Consider the following 22,708-nt stretch of genomic DNA (forward strand, 5'->3'; position numbering starts at 1 on the left):
CTTCTGCCTATAGATATAGGAAGATGTAGTGTGAGTGCCAATGAGACAACTCTCCTAGTTACATGTTAAATTTTGTGATTAGATCGGTTTCTGGATGGCTATTAATAGTTAGTCAAATATATTTAGTAGGCAGTTGTATATGCATTTGCGCATCTCTTTCCATGAAGATTGTGTGGCCCACAATGATAACTTGATGACATTTGGTAAGGACTTGTATTGGTATTGGCAGTTATTAAATCCACAGTAATTATTTTATCCATCTGCTCCCCATTTTGATTTCAACCATTTCATATACCCATCATCTTACATACATGCTAGCTATATTGCTATGGCAACAGTTTATTTATCAGATGAATTTGGTATTTGAGATCCTTGCAGGGTCAAAATGCCAGTTAAGACCTGACCTTTTATTAAAAAATGTGAAGTTTTAGTGGTCTGGTCCATATGTGATCTAAAACTATATTTTCGATGTATTGATTGATTGCTTAGATATATGTCTGTCTGGTGTTGTTCATTTGACCTTGACCCCATTAATAGGGATCATCCATTAAATTAGGTTTATGTGATACTTGTAATGAAACCTTTATTTTATAGACTAAACATAAATTCAATTATTATCAATTAAGCAGGCTAAACATTTAATTTTAAGTGAACTTCTGAAAATCGTTCTGAAGACTGGATTTATGAATTGATGTTTTAATACAACTGCATCTTTTAACAGTCGTATATTGGTATCACGTTGTCGTGGTCGCTGTCTGTGTTGTCAAAAGACAGATGGTTTTGAGATAATAGCACTAGTATAAGTAAATAGAAATCTATGAAATTTCACACACGGTTTATAACCACAAAATGAAGGTTGGGATTGATTTTGGGGAATTGTGGTCCAAACGTTTTAGGAATTCGGGGCAAAAAAGGGCCCAAATAATCTTTATTATAGTTTCCAGACAATAACATGCGTTTCAGTGTATCAATCTCTCTGAAATTATACCACAAGTTTCCATACTACAAAGGGATGATTGGGATTGACTTTGTGGGGTTATGACTCAAACCATTTAGGAATTAGGGGCAAAAAAGGGGAAACACTCTTTTTTCTGGTTTTAGGACAATTAAGACAGTTTAAAAGCAGTGTAATCCAATCCCATTTAAAGAATACTGTTTTATATGTTTGATTTCCTCCCCTACATTGCTTGTAAATTATGTATCAAGTAATGGTGTATTGTGGTTGCAAACTCCATTATTAGCTCACCTGGCCCGAAGTATATAAATGTTTATCAGGTCAAGATCTATCTGCCCTGAAATTTTCAGATGAATCGGTCAATTGATTGTTGGGTTGCTGCCCCTGAATTGGTAATTTTGAGGAAATTTTGCTGTTTTTGGTTATTATCTTGAATATTATTATAGATAGAGATAAACTGTAAACAGCAATAATGTTCAGCAAAGTAAGATCTACAAATAAGTCAACATGACCAAAATGGTCAGTTGACCCGTTTAGGAGTTATTGCCCTTTATAGTCAATTTTTAACCATTTTTCGTAAATTAAAGTAATCTTTTACAAAAATCTTCTCCTCTGAAACTACTTGGCCAAATTAATCCAAACTTGGCCACAATCATCTTTGGGGTATCTAGTTTAAAAAATGTGTGGCGTGACCTGGTCAACCAACCAAGATGGCCGCCACCGCTAAAAATAGAACATAGGGGTAAAATGCAGTTTTTGGCTTATAACTCAAAAACCAAAGCATTTTGAGGAAATCTGACATGGGATAAAAATGTTTATCAGGTCAAGAACTATCTGCCCTGAAATTTTCAGATGAATCGGTCAATCGGTTGTTGGGTTGCTGCCCCTGAATTGGTAATTTTGAGGAAATTTTGCTGTTTTTGGTTATTATCTTGAATATTATTATAGATAGAGATAAATTGTAAACAGCAATAATGTTCAGCAAAGTAAGATCTACAAATAAGTCAACATGACCAAAATGGTCAGTTGACCCCTTTAGGAGTTATTGCCCTTTATAGTCAATCTTTAACCATTTTTCATAAATCTTAAGTAATCTTTTACAAAATCTCCACTGAAACTACTAGGCCACAATCATCTTTGGGGTATCTAGTTTGAAAAATGTGTCCGATGACCTGGCCATTCAACCAAGATGGCCGCCACGGCTAAAAATAGAACATAGGGGTAAAATGCAGTTTTTTGCTTATAACTATGAAACCAAAGCATCTAGAGCAAATCTGACAAGAAGTTAAATTGTTAATCAAGTCAATATCTATCTGCCCTGAATTTTTCAGATGAATTGGACAACTGGTTGTTGGGTTGCTGCCCTCCAATTGGTAATTTTTAAAGAAATTTTGCCGTTTTTGGTTATCTTGAATACTATTATAGATAGTGATAAACTGTAAACAGCAATAATGTTCAGCAAAGTAAGATCTACAAATAAGTCAACATGACCTAAATGGTCAATTGACCCCTTAAGGAGTTATTGCCCTTTATAGTCAATTTTTAACAATTTTCATTAATTTGGTAAATTTATGTAAATTTTTACCAAATATAGTTCTCTGTTACTAATGGGCAAAGTTCATGATAGATATAATTGTAAGAAGCAAAATCGTTCAGTAAAGTAAGAACTTCAAACACATCACCATCACCAAAATACAATTTTGTCATGAATCCATTTGTGTCCCTTGTTTAATATGCACATAGACGAAGGTGAGCGACACAGGCTCTTTAGAGCCTCTAGTTAAATTTGAAATGGAATTATAACCATATCATAAGGGATTTTATTTTTAATAAGGGAAAGGGGGAGGTGAAATGATTTTTGTGTGTGTTGGAGAGAAAAGGGGGGGCATTTTTTTCTCAATTCAGATTTCAGAAATTATAAAGAAGAAAATTTCTTCAAATATATTTTTTTATATATCGCTACAGCATAGTTTATTGCACAAAAGCAAAAAAAAAAAAATATAAATTCAAATCATAAAACCAACTTTAAGTTCTTTATAGTACAGTTATTCTTTGTCAAAAACCTATTGGCTGTCAAATATTTCTAAATTACAATCCAAATTCAGACCTGTATCAAGTGCGATTTTTATGTCGATTTTGGCCCCTACTTTCAGGGTTGAACATCTGCGGTCGAACCCAGCTTCGTTTAGCCAAGCAATTTATTCTTTATCCTTTTTAAACCAATAATGCTGGTTTCCTGCGAGAGTCTAATGGAAGGTTTAGAATTATCCGATTGTAGAATGAACAAGTTGAACGTAAAAAATAGATTGATTGTTGGTTGGTTTATAACGCTATTTTTCTGTAATCTTCCATATATCGTAGCTGTCGACATTTCTTGGAGGAAGCCCGAGTGACTTGAGATGATTCAAACTGCAAATCCTAGTTTTGTACTTGTTTGGCTTTATAAATATTTTGATATAAGCGTCACTGATTAGTCTTGGTAACTATTAACTAGTCCATAAATATCGGAGATGAAAGCACCTGCCTTGTACAGGGTTGGTTAGACATCGCAACATCTGTGTTGAAGGGCTGTAGTGAAACAGCAACTAACTACTTCAGTCAGCGATACCCCCTTAAACATTTACAAATATCTCATCAGGTTTTTTTTTAATTAGTTTTGGTTTATTTTTGCAGAATTTCTGAAGATAGCACCATAAATAATTAATTAGCCCTTGTTTCTTTTTTATGTGTCTCGAAAAGGAAGTAAAATGTGCAGCTGCAATGTGTGTCTGTTTAAGGGTATGGATCATGATAAAATTATCTTACCATGGAAGACAGTCGTATTTTATTCAGTCACAGTTGAATAGTGACGCAATTTTAGATTACATGTAAAAGTATTATATGTATTGATATACTGTTACATTTTGTACCGTTGGCACTTCGATGTGCAGTTTCATCCTCTAGGGCGAAGGCATGCGTTTTGGTGCCCTTTTCACTACATTCTTATACAATAATAATAAATAAATAAGCTTTATGTATAGTCGGCAAAGTATATATTAAGTAAGGACATAACATAAGATCCAACACGCATGCAATAAGATACATAACAAAATGATTGATGATACAGATTGTTATATCTTTTTGTATATAAAAAAATAGCAAAATCTAACTGTGTTTACCTATTGGTGAGTGGAATCTGTAGTACATGACCTCATTTACCTATCTTGCAAGTTGTTATTTTATATATTGCAATAATACAACCAATTTCATGTTTTGAATTATTTATCTTTTTTTTTGCGTAGTGTACGATCCACCTTTACTACCTGTATTTCATGGATTAAAAAGAAATTTTCTATCCCATTTAACACAACACGTTGAGTATGAGCCACTGCCAGCCGTCGGTTTACTTATAGATATGCTGTCTATAACATTTATAACCCACACTCATAATTTAAGGTTTTGTCACCGCGGCACCTCGTTATTTGTTTTGCAAGACAATAGGATAATGAGAGGTGTATATTATTGCTCACTCAAAGACTTTGCTTACAGCATATTCGCCTGTTATTTTAAATGTCGGTTTGGATTATAGATCAGCTTGTCTTGGTTTTACAAAAAATCGACACCCATTCAAAAAAGTTTAAGCAAAGTAGTTTGTTTTACTATCCCGCTCACAGTCCACTTTAGGTTTTTGAAAATGTCATTGTGACTCAAGTTACTCGTTTCCATGGCTCTGTCGGTCTTATTAAACGGGGGTTGCTTCATTTCATAGCTATTTGTACTACCTTAGCATATGGTTTAGCAGCGATCTTCTCAGTAGCGTGTATCATAATATACCAAATGTCATAATGTTTAATCTAATATCTAAAGACAATTGTTCTCTCCTCAAAAAGAACTTCAAGATTTTTCAACTTATGATATTAAAAATAAGTATAGATTTAGAAAATTAAAGTTCTCATGATTCGAACGATCACAGAGACTAAATAAAATAACAGAGACTTTGAAAACAGATTTTCATTGCTAATTCTTCTCTTTTCTCCTACGTACAACAAAACTATCACAAATAACAGTAAAATCATTTTATTGAATATAACTCATTCATATAAATACTTTTTTTCTTTCAACTCTCATGGTTATTGTAAAACTATAGTAATAACAAACTTAACAACAAGGTGTGGATCAAATTTTCAGTGACAGGACAGACCATTTAACTATTATTCTCAATGAAATGATGTATTTGAAGAAATAATAGTCCCAAATATCAATAAAATATTCCAAATTGTGGTTAAAATTAAATGCCAAAATAATGATACCGAATATCAAAGGAAAAACGTAGCTATTTTAATGATTAATGAGTAAGAAACATGAATCATACATTATGAAGATTGAAAAGCATAAATGTTCCTATTATTTTATGGCTTTTGTATTGAGTTGTAAAAAAGATATCGTCATCAAACAATTGAACAGTATTGGCTATTGAGACATTATTTTACAGGTTTATTGTTGGTTCTTTCGACTCTTGTTTCAAAGTTATGATAGTTTTTGCAGCTCTTATTCCTGTTTCATAGGCACCGTGGGCTGTAGAATAGAAATTATAACTTGTCGCCTCTCCTGCAAACAGTAACCTTGGATTCTGAAAAATACAAGAATGAATATTGAAAGTTGGTTTATTCATTTTTTTTTAAAACAGATTGCACATTTAAACACGTATACATTAAGAAAGAAGCGAGTAACTACACTGTTGTCTTTAACTGCACTTCATAAGACACTAGCTTCGTGACAATTTGCAACATTCATATAAGCTGTGACAGAAATGCTTTACCTGATTGGAAGGTAAGGATTCACAAAGTGCTTCATAATCTCCATCTTGTGTTCGTGTGGATACGTAACTATAACCTCCGCCTATAAACTGGTTACTCTGCCATTTGGATCTAGTAATAGAAGAACATTTAAATGCAGATCACATACATTGTAGAAGATTAAACGCAATAAGAAAGAAAAAATAAGAACAGTGCATTTTTGCGTCTGTCCCTGGTCAGGAGCCTCTGGCTTTTGTTTGTCTTGTATGTTTTTTTTTAATTTAAGTTTATTTATATGTTTTGAAGTTAAGTATGACGTCCATTTTCACTGAAATAATACCCATTTTTTAGGGGCCATCTGAGGACCATCTCCGGTTGCGAGATTTTCACACTGCGTTGAAAATCCATGACCGGTTGTCTTTGGGTGTTATCTGTTGTCTTTTTGACATATTCCTCATTTCCATTCTCAAATTTATTAAAGGCGGACAATTCAAACGTCTGCCTTTCACCCCAGTCGACCTACTTTGTATAATCAACCAGTTCGATTCATTTGTCCTTTCTTGAATATACATGAAATATTTGCCACTGGCAGTTAAATGAGCATCAATTAACCAATCAAGTCAAATTCAAGGCAACAAAATCTTAACAATTTTAAAATCTCATAAAAGGGAACTGCATGCATATCCATAGTAGACAGACCACTGTCCAGTTGTCTTAACAGGGTATACACGTCTACTGCCACGCATCATACACCAAATCAACACTTAGTAAAAATGTCGCAATTAAACGAATAGTCTGGTATCTAAAGATCAAATACCGCGAATACATATGTTGATACTATTAGACTCCTTTTATTTGTTTAAACTGCCAAATAATGAGCTCTTTTCCAAGGTTGTCGTTTGTTTATGTGTTACATATTTGTTTTTCGTTCATTTTTTTACATAAATAAGGCCGTTATTTTTCTCGCTTGAATTGTGTTACATTGTCTTATCGGGGCCTTTTATAGCTGACTATATGCGGTATGGGCTTTGCTCATTGTTGAAGGCCGTACGGTGACCTATAATTGTTAATATTTGTGTCATTTTGGTCTTTTGTGGACTCATTACAAGAATCACATAAACCTAACTTAATGGATGATCCCTGTAAATGAGGTCAAGGTCATATGAACAACACCAGACAGACATATATCTAAGCAATCCTTCCATACACCCAAAATATTGTCTCATTGACAATCATACCACATCTTCTTTTTTTATATCTATTCCAAGGGCCTCGTATAGACGAGAGACAAAAGATATCAATTTGTCTTTAGTTTGGAATAGGGAATACTTAAAGTGTTGAAAAGAGTCTTATATGCTTTGATATTGTAAATATTAAGTAGTTTTCATCCTTATATATTATATGGTTCCGGTAGGTTTTAGTCATCACAGCAACATTGTAATACTCTTGTGTACTTACATGTATATATTATCTGGTTCCGGTATATCTTCGTCACCACAGAAACACTGCAGTAGTCTCGTGCATACTTTCGAAACGTCTATGTCACTCAATGTAGTTGACAATTCGGCACCTTCTCCTACCAACCAACCACAAAGTACGTTAGGTCGTCCGGTACAACGTTCAAACCCGGTAATATCAAGATACCATGGGTTTCCATCTACCTAGATAAATATATGATTAAAAGAAAATTAAAAGCTATTGAAATTTTCAATAACAACCTTTTCAATATTGAATTTGATATTTTTTAAGATATGGTGTATTTGAGAATTCTATGGGGATGAATAAATTAAATCTATTGTAGAAATAAGAGTTGAACTATATTCTTATTTAAGAATTGAATGCTTCTTTTTGTGACTTCATTGGGGGTGTAAAAGCGTTGACCGAAGTACATTTTGTATGAAGCGCGGAAGCCGCTAGATTAAAACTGACGTGGAAAGGTAACACATGCCCACCAAAAGCTCTTTTTTTGAGAACCCAGGTGGTCGTGTGGTCTAGCGGGACGGCTGCAGTGCAGGCGATTTGGTGTCACGATATCACAGTAGCATGGGTTCGAATCCCGGCGAGGGAAGAACCAAAAATTTGCGAAAGCAAATTTATAGATCTAACATTGTTGGGTTGATGTTTAGACGAATTGTATATACATTATGTACACAGCCATGTATCACCATCATTGATGGCGATCCGATGGATACATCCGTTGTAGGGTTGTCACTGACTCAGACGAACTTATGTATATATATATATATTTTAAAAACCCAGATTTATATGTGACCAATTCCATGTCGGTCCCGCTGTCATCCCTCAACCCATATATCAGTACATCGGCTAACATTTCGGTCTGATATAGAAGTCTCATACCGTCATGCATATCATTTTAATCTGCATGTAGCTTTTCACACTCTTCTCATTGAAAACTGTAAGAAAATTTCCACATTACGACGATGTTTATTTTCACACTCAAACCGTGCCTTAGCATTGAGCTCAAATGTGTTGCATTTTTTATATTCATTCGTGCATAAGCCCTCGTGAGTCGAAATGCAATTGTAACATGCAGGTTGGAATATTTTTTTAACACATAACCACAGAAAAAGAAAAGAGAATATGTATTTTCACGGGAAAAGAAAAGAGAAGATGAATGCAATTAAAGATAACCAAAGCTTATAATGATAACAAGATATAGTTGTTTGAATCATAGACAGTTCCTTGAGAAGATTTTTTTTTAATAAGTCGGAATAGAATATTTTTCACCTTAAGTAAACATTCACCTTTAACATTTCCGTCGTTCCCTGTTTACTAATTTCTGTTTTAAGTTGTTCTTGCATTGCATCTGAAGTCCAAACAAATTGCACACCACTATATGACTCGCACCAGAATGGTTTATTCCATGCCAAAAACACTTTAACAAGAGTGGAAAAACCAACGTTTTGTATTGCCTGAACCTTTTTGTCGGGTAATGATGGATAGAACATTGATGTCATGTGATCTTTTAAATAACCAATTGGAACCGTCACGATCACATGCTTTGATTTATACACCGAACCGTCAAAACATTCAATAGAACAAATATTTTTTTTCTTCCATTTTATCAGTTTAACGGGTTTGCGTAGAGCGACTTTTTGTTCTGGAAGATCCTTCTTTAATACATTAAAAACGGACCCAAAGCCAAATTTGAGATCAGTAATGCCATGACCCTCACACATCATATAACGTCCAGGAAAGGCAACGTCGTCCAAAGACGAACAACAATTGTCCCCAAGCTCCCATTTCAAGCGCCATTCATATAAAGCTTTCTGTATATCATAGTCTGTATTCTCACAACTTTCTAAATATTCATCGAAGCCTTCAGAATAATGAGTAGCGAAGGATTTTGTCATAAAATTTCTAGATATTGCCTTGTCAAACTTAGACGGTTCAATTTCCGATATAATATCAGTGTTCTTTTGACACTCTTTCGGAGCACTATCGATAGATTCACAATACAAATCCTCCATGGCCTTTGACACTTGACAAACAATATTTCTATTAATCAAGCTTCCGTTCTCTGTCCGGAATTCATGTACATCGTAAATACTGGCAGATGAAGGACTTATGTAGGAGCTTTGATTTCGGTTATGGACGAGTCGATTTTCTACAGCAATGTCGTACAAAGGATTTCCTTTCTGTCCATGGATCCACTCTGCTCCAAGATCAATGTAACCATATTCTGTATGATAAAGATAACAAACAGTTAAAACTATTGTTTTTCTCTAAAATTCATGATTTTTGGAAACATTATTTAAAAATGTAGACTAACGACTAAAATGATAATAAAAAAACCCAGTATGAAAAATAAAATATATGATAGTTTGAATTTCGTTGGATTTTCATTTTACAACGACCATTTTTTTACATAAATAAGGCCGTTTGTTTTCTCGTTTGAATTGTTTTACATTGTCTTATCGGGGCTTTTTATAGCTGACTATGTGGTATGGGCGTTTCTTATTGTTGCAGGCCGTACGGTGACCTATAGTTGTTAATGTCTGTGTCATTTTAGTCTTTTGTGGATAGTTGTCTCATTGGCAATCATACCACACCTTCTTTTTTATATAATGAACTGGAAAGGCTCAATGCTCGGGACATTCATATACAGTATGTGGTATAGGTAACCATATAACTACACATATTCATTAGAACTAAGAATAAAAATCAGTTAAAAGAAATACCCGTATCGATAGTCTTTATCCTTCCTCCGAGGTAATCTTGTGCTTCTAACACTAGTATGTTGTTTACACCACTCTGTAGTAGTTGCTGAGCGGCGGCGATGCCCGCCATTCCTCCACCAACGATAATAACGTCCAATTCGACATTTTCAAGACCCGATTCCATGTATTTGTAATAACTACAAAAGAAGGATTTTGAAAATTAATACCCTAGCCTTATAATAATAATTATCGAATACCCTCCACCCTCCCCCTTTTCTGTTGGTAATTTGTAATTTTAAAGAGCACAAAGTTTTCGAGCGCATTTTTTCAGCCTTTTCTTTTATTTTGCATCTTACTCACTTTGTCAACGTAAACTATATTGCCTGAGCTACATGTATATATATATAGACGATGCAGTAAAAAAATAAACATCTAAACTGAATGCTAACAAAGTAATTATAATCTAACAAGCTAATAATCATAACCACCTACCTCGTCTTATTCTTAAAACTGACTATTTGAGAAGATGTTAAACTATTGTCACAATTTTGTTATAATATAACCAGGAATATTTGGACAATTGGGACCTATGAATAAATCAAATTCAGACAATACATTTTAAGTGTAATCAATGATATAATCAATGGTTATAGTGACAATTTGTTAATTCGTTTATCTCACTTTTTACCTATAGATCTTTTTGCTCAATTATTTCTATTGTTGAATATGTGTTTGTCGTAATCACTTTGACGATGACAAGTTAATCCGATACGGACACTTATCTTGTTCTATAGCTACTGTTTTTTATATGTACTTTTGTACGATATTTTGAAGTCAGTTTAGGTCTAAGGTCTGGTACTGTCCGGACCTTGCTAATACAGTTTAAAGTATTGGTATTCCGTCTTTGAATTACTATAGCCGTAAAACTCCCGGTTATAATAGCAACAAAGACATATGGAGACATATAATTATACATATGATATATATAAATTTGCGAAGCAAATTGACAGATCTAACATTGTTGGGTTGATGTTTAGACGAGTTGTATAAATATATATGTGTATATTATGTCTCTGATAACAGTTATAACAATATGAACATGCGTAGTTATAATCTATTTAGAATTTCAATTTCGATTCAAATTCTTTATCAAAATAAAAGTTGTAAAAGCGAGGTCATTCAATAAATCTCTCTAGATACATGTATATGTTATTGACAGAGAAAATGTAGACTTATATCTAGCTTCTTGAATTAATTTATAATATATATAGATAGATAGATATTTTTATTTTAGAGTACAAATTGGTACATATACATGAAATACAATATATTGCAGTTTTAAACATAAGCATTCAATTATCATGTATAATTATACCAACCAGCCTTTAGAGGCCTATGATGCACTGTCATTTGAATGCGAAAAATTGTTTCTGAATGATTCATATTCATAGTGATATTACAACTCTACTTCAGTGTATTGTCATGAGCATGAAATATAATATTACAATGACCGGAAAACCAAAGACACGGGTTCGTGTACCCCCTCCTTTTGGTGTTTTTATATTTTAGCAGATTTTTAATATTTCAATTTATTATCTTGTTCTATCTATTCGTAATATTTTCAAGTATCATTAGAGGAACGACTCGTAAACACTACTGTAATTGGAAGATTTAATGAATGTATAATAAGAGCAAGACTTTAACACATTTTAAAAATACAATAAAAAATACATTTACATGTGATAGAAAAATTGAAAATAATAAATAAAACACCATAAAAATGAAAACAAAAATGGAGAACATGTCTCAAACGCCTGTGGTTGAAATTAATCTAACAGAAAAATCTATTCGTTCTGTTTAGAGAACCGAAGAAAAAGCCTTCAACAAAACGATTTCTATTGAAAAAAAATGTGAGCACAATATTAAAAGAAATAAACTTAATTTATATCGAATATATATACAGTATAAGTAAAAATTATCTAAATGTACGAACCAGGTCTATTCTTGGTCATTAAATCTCTAACAATGAGTATGTATACTACAATGTAAACAAAACAATGACCCAATGACTAGAAGGTTACATGTATTTAGGAAGAACAAGATTAAATGATTAATCACTGTTATTACGTCAAGAAGCTGGTCCGCGTCAATACAATACTACGCGTGTTTACCTTAGTGCGACGTCCACAGACTTTTTCATACTTATAAAAAAAAACATATATCCACTTTGTTTTAACGCGTTCAGGAAAGAAATAAGACTGAAAAAGTACCTGAAGATCGTCTGTGAAATCTAAAACTTATAAGGTGGGTGTAAGAAATACGTACACTTGTGATATCAGTTTTGTAAATCCTGTTTTATGAGTTTATTTTTTAATTTTGTTATATATATCATGAATATATGGAAAATGAGATCTAATGTATTTCCTGTTTTGATAACCTTTTAAACTTTAAAGATAAGAAATTAAGGTTCAATGTTTGTTCGTTTAAAGATACTTTAATGGGTAAACGGACAGAAAGTCACATGTTCGAGTCACATGTCATCGGACACCATCTCATTTGAGACTTAGTATACTGATACCAATGAGTACCATGTATACAAGATTTAAGTTTGTACAAATTATAATTTGCACAGGGTTTTTGTACAAGTTATAACTTTTTTATACACACCTTCTTGCACCAGGTGATAAATGCTTATCTTCCAAAATGTGTCGGTTTAATGTCTGAATTTCAAATTATATACTTCAACCTAACACTAATTGCTATTCTCCTTGTCCTTAAACAGAAAATAAGGATACCTGAATGATTTAAGTTCTCACATTATTTTTCTCCTTATACCAAAATCATATCCGTAAGAAGTCTGTTTGTGTATGTGCGTGTTTCAATACTCAGTTTTAGACTGTACCATGAAGTTGTGGAATTATGATAGAAATATGCAAAACAAAAGACTGTGTGCTTGCATCATCTATTTAAGTTAAGCGGTTAATAAAACACTGACATGTTGTACAAAGTATCTGTACAAATTATATGTATTTGGGTGGTATCTCGGATCATAATGAAATTGTATTAGAAATTGGCGAACTGCATCTGAATATTACTATATACTAGTGTATAGTTCCAATCAATTCGATTTGAAATTCATACTGAATCATAGAAAAATTGGTTTGAACAAACATCCAAACGATGTAAAACAGTATTATTCTATAATGAGGAGTACTCTTATTGCATCCATGCTAAAATTCACATCATCAAAAATCAAAACATAGATGTTTTGAAACAGTTCTTTAAAAAAATTTGAACAATTTGACAGTATTCTATGTTCACGTTTCAGTTTTAGCTCACCAGGCCTAATGGACAAAGTGAGCTTTTCTCATCACAGTCACTTGGCGTCTGTCGTCGTCCGTCGCCCATTAACTTTTACAAACATCTTCTCTTCTGAAACTACTGGACTAAATATAACTAAACTTAGCCACAATCATCATTTGGGTATCTAGTTTAAAAAATGTGCCCAATGACCCGCCCAAACAACCAAAATGGCCGCCATGGCTAAAAATAGAACATAGGGGTAAAATGTAATTTCTGGCTTATATCTCTGAAACCAAAGCATTTAGAGCAAATCTAACGAGGGATAAAACTTGTCGCTACTATTTTTGCTAAATTGGTTCCAATTATGTACTCGGTGTAATTTTGATAGAGGGATGTTGTAATTCCAGAGATACAATCACTGAACGGACCTGAAAAGTTTAGTAACACAACTTCTAACTGAAATTAAGTGTATTGTTGGCCTTACTTCGATTGGTTTGGCTATTTTTTAAATTATAAAGAAACCAAGGTCTCAACTTTTTCTTGCTGCAAAGTTGGTCTTAGATGGATTTGTGGTTTTTTTGGGTTATTTTTGGACATATAGCTCTTCAATTGTTCAGTTCTTATAAATCACTGGCGTTCAAACATGTTGCGGATGTAGGTGAATCTGAAAAACCCGCTTCGAACACCTGAAATGTATAACGTGTTGTTTTCATGTTTTACACCTCTGCTGGTGGACTATCAGTCCAGGAGTGTATCATCAGTTCAACAGTCAGCACCTTGGCACTGACATGATTTATAAAGATCCTTTCTAAAATTTTCCGTTTAAAAGTTTTGAAATTATAAAGAAACTAAGGTTTGAACTCCCTCAGGCAAAGTTGGCCTAAGATGGATTTGGCTATTGTATTAAAATTGAGAATGGAAATGTGGAATATTTAAAAAAGACAACAACCAGACAAAATATCAGATAACAGCCGAAGGCCACCAATTGGTTTTCAACAAAGTGAAAAGATCCCGCACCCGGAGGCAGGCTTCAGCTGGTCCCTAAATAAAAATGTGAACTAGTTCAGTGAAGATGAACGTCATGCTTGACTCCATAACATATGAATGAACTAAAATTATTAAAAAAAAAATCGTCAAACGAAGGCCGGAGACTCCTGACATGCGCATTAAAGGATTAAACATATTTAGTGAGATCTCAACCCTCCCACTATACCTCTAGCCAACGTAGAAAAAGAAACACACATCAATACGCACAGTAAAACTCAGTTAAAAAAGTCCAATTTCAAGTGTCAGAATATAGGTAATAAATAACTCATCACAGATACCAGGACCAAATTTAGCATATACGCCAGACTCGCGTTACGTCTACAAAAGACTCATCAGTGACGCTCGAATCCAAAAAAGTCAAAAGGCCAAATATAGTACGAAGTTGAAGAGCATTGAGGACCAAAATTCCTAAAAGTTTTGCCAAATACAGTTAAGGTATACGTAATCTATGCCTGAGGTAGAAAAGCCTTAGTATTTCAAAATAATTCAAAATTTGGAAACAGTAAAAATAGAGAAATAGAAATAAGACCATGATATACAAGAATGTGTCCTCAGTACACGAATGCCTCACTCGCACTATCATTTTCTATGTTCAGTGGACCGTGAAATTGGGGTAAAATCTCTAATTTGGCATTTAAATTAGAAAGATCATATCATAGGAAACATGTGTACCAAGTTTAAAGTCGATTGGACATCAACTTCATCAAAAACTACCTTGACCAAAAACTTTAACCTGAAGCGGGACAGACGGACGAACGGACGGACGAACGGACACACAGACCAGAAAACATGATGCCCTTTAGCTATCGTTGGTGGGGCATAATAAATAAACAAGGAACTATTAGTAGTTACTGACATACCAGCTCTAGAAGGCAATTGAACTGATGTTAAGATTTGTATGCCCCACCTACGATAGTAGAGGGGCCTTATGTTTTCTGGTCTGTGCCTCCGTTCGTCCGTCTGTGCGTCCGTTCGTCTGTGCGTCCGTTCGCTTCAGGTTAAAGTTTTAGGTCAAGGTATTTTTTTAAGAAGTTGAAGTCCAATCAAGTTGAAACTTAGTACACATGTTCCCCATCATATGATCTTTCTAATTTTAATGCCAAATTATAGTTTTGACCCCAATTTCATGGTTCACTGAACATAGAAAATGATAGTGCGAAGTTCAGGTTAAAGTTTTTGGTCAAGGTAGTTTTTGATGAAGTTAAAGTTACATCAACTTGAAACTTAGTACACATGTTCCCTATGATATGATTTTTCTAATTTTAATTCCAAATTAAAGTTTTGACCCCAACTTTTACGGTCCACTGAACATAGAAAAGATAGTGCGAGTGTGGCATCCGTGTATTATGGAGACATTCTTGTTTCTTCATCATATGAAAATCAAGTGTTGGAGGTTTAGTATCATACCAACATAAAATATATGAGCAGAACATTACCGCATCATGCCAACAACTGGTTTTATAATAAATGTGTTTCTTTCCGACGAAAAGACCATACGAATGAATCAAATATGCTATCTTAAAAGACATGACATCAGTATCGTAACATCATTATACTGGATACAAAAACTACACAAAAATCCATGTAAAAAAGAACGATACGTAGCTGGATCGTCAAAATGTTCGACTAAACATCTTTCTAGAATACTGACTACTTTTCTTTCTACAGTTAAAGATGGGTTTCACAAATATTGTGATAAGATATATTCTACCAGTGATGTTAACCAGATGTGGATTCTCAAAAATTCGAAAGATCCACTGCTTAATCTTCGATCCCAATCTTTGCAATTTTGCAACAACATAAAGACTTTTTATTTTTCGACCCTTTACACTACTTTTCCTCATGCTCAGTTGGAATATCAACTTCACCATCTCATTTATAACAGAACTTTTTCTATTAAAATGGGAATCATAGATACAAATTTCTTGTTTCGGGTCACAATAATTCATATTTTTTAAAGAACCACACTGAATCTACCAGAAAATACACTGAAGACGATATTATCAAAATGCTGGATTTTTTATCGACAATATATTTGTTGAGTTTGGAGGATTCATATTTCAACAGACAATCGGTATTCCTATGGGTTCTAATTTTGCAGCCCACTAGTCGATTTGATTTTGTACTCGTATGAAGCAGAATTCATTCAAATCCTTATAAAAGACAAACAGAAAAAGAACCTTGCGAAATTCTTTAATTTCACTTTCCGATATATTGATGATGTCCTATCACTGAATAACCAAATTGAGAAAGGAAATGGTGAATATGTCAAAGCGACAACCACCCGACCATAGAGCAGACAACAGCCGAAGGCAACCCATGGGTCTTCAATGTAGCGAGAAACTCATAACAATACAAAAAACAGGTCCGCAATAAGTGGTGCACAGTTAGTCCCCATTGGAATTCCAATAACTTCACGATATACGGAATCTCCAAAGCGAACAAAAATGTTATCAAGTAAAAATTCAAGCGCATAAATAGTATCAAAGCATGTCCAATTGACATAGTTCTTTTGTTTATTGCTACTAAAAAATGATCTAAAAGAGTTTGAACATATGTACTCGCATTCCGACTTTTTAAATGCCCAGTTAATTGGGGATGTGAATTTTTTCTTTATAAGAATATGAGGCAAAGTGGTATATAGGGTAGAAAAATCAAAACTTTGAACAGATTCAAAATCACCAATATATGCATGCAATTTATCAAGTACTTCCAACGAGTTTTTGACACTCCAAAAGTAATTAATTCCACTATTTTCAAAAGCCTTATTTGAACAATTTATTATCAGGTTTTTTATTGTACCAAGTGTACTAGTAAGTAAAACAGACAATTTAGTAGTTGAACAATGGCTAGAAGATGAAATAAATCTATATTTGTAAGTTTTTTTGTGCAGCTTCGGAAGCCAGTACATAGTTGGGACTTTCATTGTGTTTGGTTCAGCTTGTAAAGAAATAGCTAAAAGTTCCATAGCTCAGCCAATACTTGTATTTCATATATCCCAATGAACTTGAAATCAAGGATACAACTGATACTAGAAGGACTGCTTCATACCTTGATCTTTTCATCAATATTGACACAGATGGACGACTTCACACGACAATCTATGATAAACGGGACGATTTCAACACCCCAATTATCAATTTCCCATTTCTCTGCAGTAACATATCCTCTGCCCCTTCGTATTGTGTTTACATATCTCAATTAATACGATATTCTCGTGCATGTTCACACAATACGGACTTTATATACAGGAGCGTGTTCCTAATGCAGAAACTGCTCCAACAAAGTTATGAGGAAAGATTAAAAATGACACTCCATAAATTTTACGGACACCATCACGAATGGTTGATCCATACGTTGTATCTTTGTCCAAACTAACTATGCACATTTTTACCACGTGTTAGATTGTGGTTTGCCATTACATCGTCTGATCTTTTTATTACCGCACATGACTTAATCCCGAATGTGACTGTTTTGCTGAGTGGGAATTCGTATTGCTTTAAGACGTGGCACGGTACTTTTCCATCCCAAATTAATTTGTTGGTTTTAGATGTTGTGTTTGTTGTTGTCATCGGATTTTGTCAAATGTCTTAACGTTTGTAGTTGTAAATTGTATTTTTTTCTGTTGTATTCTGGTGTTGTGTTAGGGACAACTACTCATCCAGTTCATTTTAGTAGAAATTTTGGATCAAAGAAATTTACACTACAAATTTGGTTTGCAGTTTGATTAGAAGATACACCCACAAAGCTAGATAATACGATTAATTATCTAATTACTACTACAATTAAATATTAATTAGTATTTACTATTATAAATTTCACTGTCATTAATATAAGTTAGATACAAATGTAATCTTGAATTTCATCCAATTTCTTTCTTAATTTTTGGAACATGTTTAAAAAATTTAAATGTGACGTCACTTTGGGCGTTGCATTGACTATGGCTAACAGGGCTGTGATTTGGTAATGTATTCGTATTTATTCTATAGCTAGTCACACCTTCAGTTAAATCATGTATATCTATTATATAGTCATTTTATAAAATTTACTATTTGCAAAACCATGCATTAAAACACTGTACAAGTATACATATTATAAGGGGCCAGCTGAAGGAAGCCTCCGGGTGCGGGAGTTCCTCGCTACATTGAAGGCCAATTGATGGCCTTCGGCTGTTGTCAGCTTTATGGCCGGGTTGTTGTCGCTTTAACGCATTCCTCATTTCCTGTCTGAATTTGATTATTCTTGATAATAATGATGTTTTGTTCAAGGTGGATAACCCTGGCATCACAACTTTTTGTAGCTTTTGGTCCACGACGATCTTCAACTTTGTAGTTTTTATGGCTTTCAAACTTTTTACATCTGATCATAGTTTTGCGTGGACGTAGCGCGCGTCTGGCGTATACAAATATTTTTTAACATGTAATCTTTTGATGGCTATTATTCGTTTGTTTCTCTGACCTATATTTTCTCTCATTTATCTGTTTATTTATTGTAACCCTGTCGTGTAATGTTGTCATTTTAATGTAATAATTAACACTGCCATTAAAGCGGGAGGTTTGGCATGTCAAAAAACCAGGTTCAACCTTCCATATTTTCATAACATGCCCTTTACCAAGTCAGGTACATGGCCATTGATACAGTTTAGTCCATTTCTGTGCATGTTACATTTCGGTGTGGTGTCTCTATTATGTCGTTGTTCTCTTATATTTGATACGTTTCCCTCAGTTTTAGTTTTGTTACCCGGATTTGATTTTTTCTCTATCGATGTATGAATTTTTAAAAGCGATATACTACAGTTGCCTATATCTAAATCCCTTCTGAATGAGTATGTTTGAAGGTTTGTTTAGCTTTTGAGATAAATGTTGTCATTTTTGTGCTTTGTAAAGAATATTTCCATAAAAAAATAATGTGAAATTCCTGATCGTTTAAGAAATCTGCATGTTGATTTATATTTCAAAATAATGTCCTTGTACCGATGATTTTTTTTTAGTAAATACTAGTAATATAAGGTTGCTTTGGTCATATAGCTCTTCAATTGTTTCGGTTCTTATAAATTATTGGCTTTTAATTATCTGGCGTTGAACGTTCTTAAGGAAGATAAACCAAAAACAGGGCTTCAGACGCATGAAATTCATATTACGTGTTGTTTTTATTTTTAACATCACTGGTTGGCTATCAGTACCCGAGGGTATCATTAGCTGAGTAGTCAGCACATCAGCACTGACATGATTTATAACTAATCTTTCTAAAATTGTCTTTTTAAAATGTTAGATTATAAAGAAACTAAGATTTTGCATCTGAGGTTCAACATTGATAGTAAAAAAAAAATATCCGATAAAAAACGTTGAATGTAAATGATATGAACCTTCAGAGTCTTATATTATAGGACTAGATTCCTGATGACCTTATATTGAATGTTGATTTACTAACATCTGGTAACCCATACCTCTCGTATGAACAAAATTTCCATATATTTAAACATGTATTCGAATTTATTAATAGGCCAGAGATGTTTCTTGTTATGTAGAAAAAGTGTATTTGCGGTATATTTTCGTCATCATCTTCATCATGACTAATTTTTGCGTTATAACTGTTTCATCTTTTTTCAATAGATAAACTCGTAAAGTATTGTATATTTTGAATTATGCATGCTCATATTAATACTGTATTGTAATTTATTGTTATTTGGAGCGGACTTCATAAGTATGGTTTACTTGTGTCCAATCCATTATACATTGAGTAAATAAGATATGTCAAGTTTGATTCAGTTGAACGGATAGAAAAAACTCTTTTATCAAATACAAATTCATATCAAAAGCAAATTTATCAGTTAACAACATTAAATGGACTGGTTCAAATGATAATGTAACAGAAAAAAGTTAAATCACAAAAATACTCATCCTAGAGGAAAATTCAAAACAAAAAGTCTCTAATCAAATGGTAAAAGCACAAGCACCTCAAACGAAGAAACAGCAAGTTTCATATTCCTGACTTGGTTTTGGCATTTTCTTATTTAGGTCATGTTGGATGTTCAACTTACGGGGCGCCGAATGGGACTCTTGTGGTTTTGTACTCAAAATTCAATTTTGTACGGACAAAAGTGACTTTTGTTCAACAAAAATAAGTTCAGTTTAACAAAATTTGTATCATACTACAAATTTAAAATTTTGTCATACAAAATTATCTATCAGCGGACAAAAGTCACTTTTGTCATGACAAAATTCATTTTTGTTACAAAGACTTGACTTTTGTTACCTAATTTGAAAATTGGGCGACAAAAGTCAATTTTGTATTCAAATTAGTTTAGTTTGGTTTCTGTGAACTAATTTGCATACAAAATCGACTTTTGTTACACAAAATTGACTTTTGTTACACAAAATTGACTTTTGTTACACAAAATTGACTTTTGTTACACAAAATTGACTTTTGTGAGACAAAATTGACAAAATTGACAAAATTCACTTTTGTCTCAACAAAATTGACAAAATTGACTTTTGTCTCAACAAAATTGACAAAATTGACTTTTGTCTCAACAAAATTGACAAAATTCACTTTAGTCTCAACAAAATTGACAAAATTCACTTTTGTCTCAACAAAATTGACAAAATTGAATTTTGTCACAACAAAATTGACAAAATTGAATTTTGTCTCAACAAAATTGATTTTTGTCTCACGAAAGTCAATTTTGTCTCACGAAAGTCAATTTTGTCTCATAAAAGTAAATTTTGTTGTTACAAAAGTGAATTTTGTCGTTACAAAAATGAATTTTGTCGTCACAAAAATGAATTTTGTCATCACAAAATTGACTGTTGTCTCAACAAAATTGACTTTTGTCTCAACAAAATTGTCAAAATTGACTTTTGTCTCAACAAAATTGACAAAATTGACTTTTGTCTCAACAAAATTAACAAAATTGACTTTTGTCTCAACAAAATTGACAAAATTGATTTTTGTCTCAACAAAATTGACAAAATTGATTTTTGTCTCAACAAAATTGACAAAATTGACAAACTTGAATTTTGTCTCACAAAAGTTAATTTTGTCTCACAAAAGTCAATTTTGTCTCACAAAAGTCAATTTTGTCTCACAAAAGTCAATTTTGTCTCACACAATCGACTTTTGTGATTTAATTTCCATATCAGGTGTTTATATTTGCATACCTTTTAGACAAAATTGACTTTTGTCATGACAAATATTAATTTTGTCTACAAAAATGAATTTTGTCATGACAAAAATGAATTTTGTCTACATACATGAATTTTGTCATCACAAAATTGAAGTTCTCACAAAACAAGTCTGTAGCACATAGTTTTGTAAGACAAAAATGATTTTGTTATGACAGAATTGAATTTTGTACAAAACCACAAGAGTCCCATTCGGCGCCCCGTACAACTCGGTAATTCATTTCTTTTTAGTGATAAGCCAGGTCAGTATTTGAAAAAAATAACATTTTACTGTTTGTCTGTTAATTTGAAATAACAATTTATAGCATAACAGATTTTTCCATACATAGAAAAATAGTCCAGAATGTATAAAATAAACAATTATCTTAATTAACAATAACGATATATTCTTACCTAAACAGATTCCTTGAAACTGTACAGGTTAAACTCTCAATTTGCACGGAAATGATAGTTTTTCAAATGTTATTAGCGTAATTACGGTAGAAATTGTTTATTTTCTTAGTGAAAACAGTTCAAGTGATACTTATATTTTGTTAGAAAGGTCAATTTAATGATAAACTTGTACATTGTATTGCAACTGTTAACCCATCTCAATATACTTGAATAGTGTCCGTGTGTATTGGTACTACCAATATTTATGTCTAATGTTCGACTGACTCACATTTCAAAACGTATCAATTTTTTTGCCAAAAAAAAAAGGAACATATATTGTGATGTTGAAAATATCTTTTTATTTTATAGCGTTTATTATTGTATTTGTTCAATTGTATTATTTTGGTAGTTTATAAACGTAAGTTATCTAATTTTGTGCACACGACAATCCAATCAGGAGGTAAAATGATTAGAAATTTAAATATGGGACAAACAGAATCATAAGTCATTTTATCAGTCTGATCATATAATACTTTCTACGTTCGCATACAGCAGTGCTGACTACTGGTCATGCGTTCGGGTACTAAACGTCCACCAGAAGCAGTGACATCGATCCAGTAGTGTAAAAAGTTATCAAAAGTACAAGGCTTATTATTTGATACGCCAGACGTGATACTACAATCACGCCCTCTTTCCTCGATTGTGACATGTCAAATTAGACTCATCACTTGATTAATACTAAAATGAGCAATACATATGACAGTTTCCCAACCAATGTGAAGCAGGATTAAGTTATCCGTTTGTAGCACCTGAGATCAAACCCGGACTTATGTGGTGTTCATTTCGTACAGTAGTTAGTGTCCTATGGTGTGTTTTGAATACTTTTGTTTG

The 22,708-nt window shown here is 33.0% G+C and overlaps 1 protein-coding gene across 5 annotated transcripts; it reads right to left on the bottom strand.

Moving 5' to 3' along the window:
- Window positions 1-4,995: 4,995 nt before the first annotated feature.
- LOC134715623 (spermine oxidase-like) lies at window positions 4,996-21,861 on the bottom strand. Of its 5 annotated transcripts, none has more exons than XM_063577927.1 (6): window positions 21,839-21,861; window positions 9,933-10,108; window positions 8,496-9,433; window positions 7,189-7,391; window positions 5,754-5,862; window positions 4,996-5,564 (listed from the first exon to the last, which is right to left on the bottom strand). In XM_063577927.1, exons 2-6 carry the CDS (start codon window positions 10,093-10,095, stop codon window positions 5,421-5,423), a joined length of 1,557 nt encoding a protein of 518 aa, XP_063433997.1. In that variant the 5' UTR covers window positions 10,096-10,108; window positions 21,839-21,861; the 3' UTR covers window positions 4,996-5,420. The 5 variants fall into 5 exon arrangements, with proteins under 5 accessions (XP_063433997.1, XP_063433995.1, XP_063433994.1 ...); XM_063577925.1 differs by lacking the exon at window positions 21,839-21,861 and adding an exon at window positions 11,905-12,019; XM_063577924.1 differs by lacking the exon at window positions 21,839-21,861 and adding an exon at window positions 10,404-10,537.
- Window positions 21,862-22,708: the final 847 nt, after the last annotated feature.

This window comes from Mytilus trossulus, chromosome 4 (assembly GCF_036588685.1).
Source record: "Mytilus trossulus isolate FHL-02 chromosome 4, PNRI_Mtr1.1.1.hap1, whole genome shotgun sequence".
In the NCBI taxonomy this organism is placed as follows: Eukaryota; Metazoa; Mollusca; class Bivalvia; order Mytilida; family Mytilidae; genus Mytilus; species Mytilus trossulus.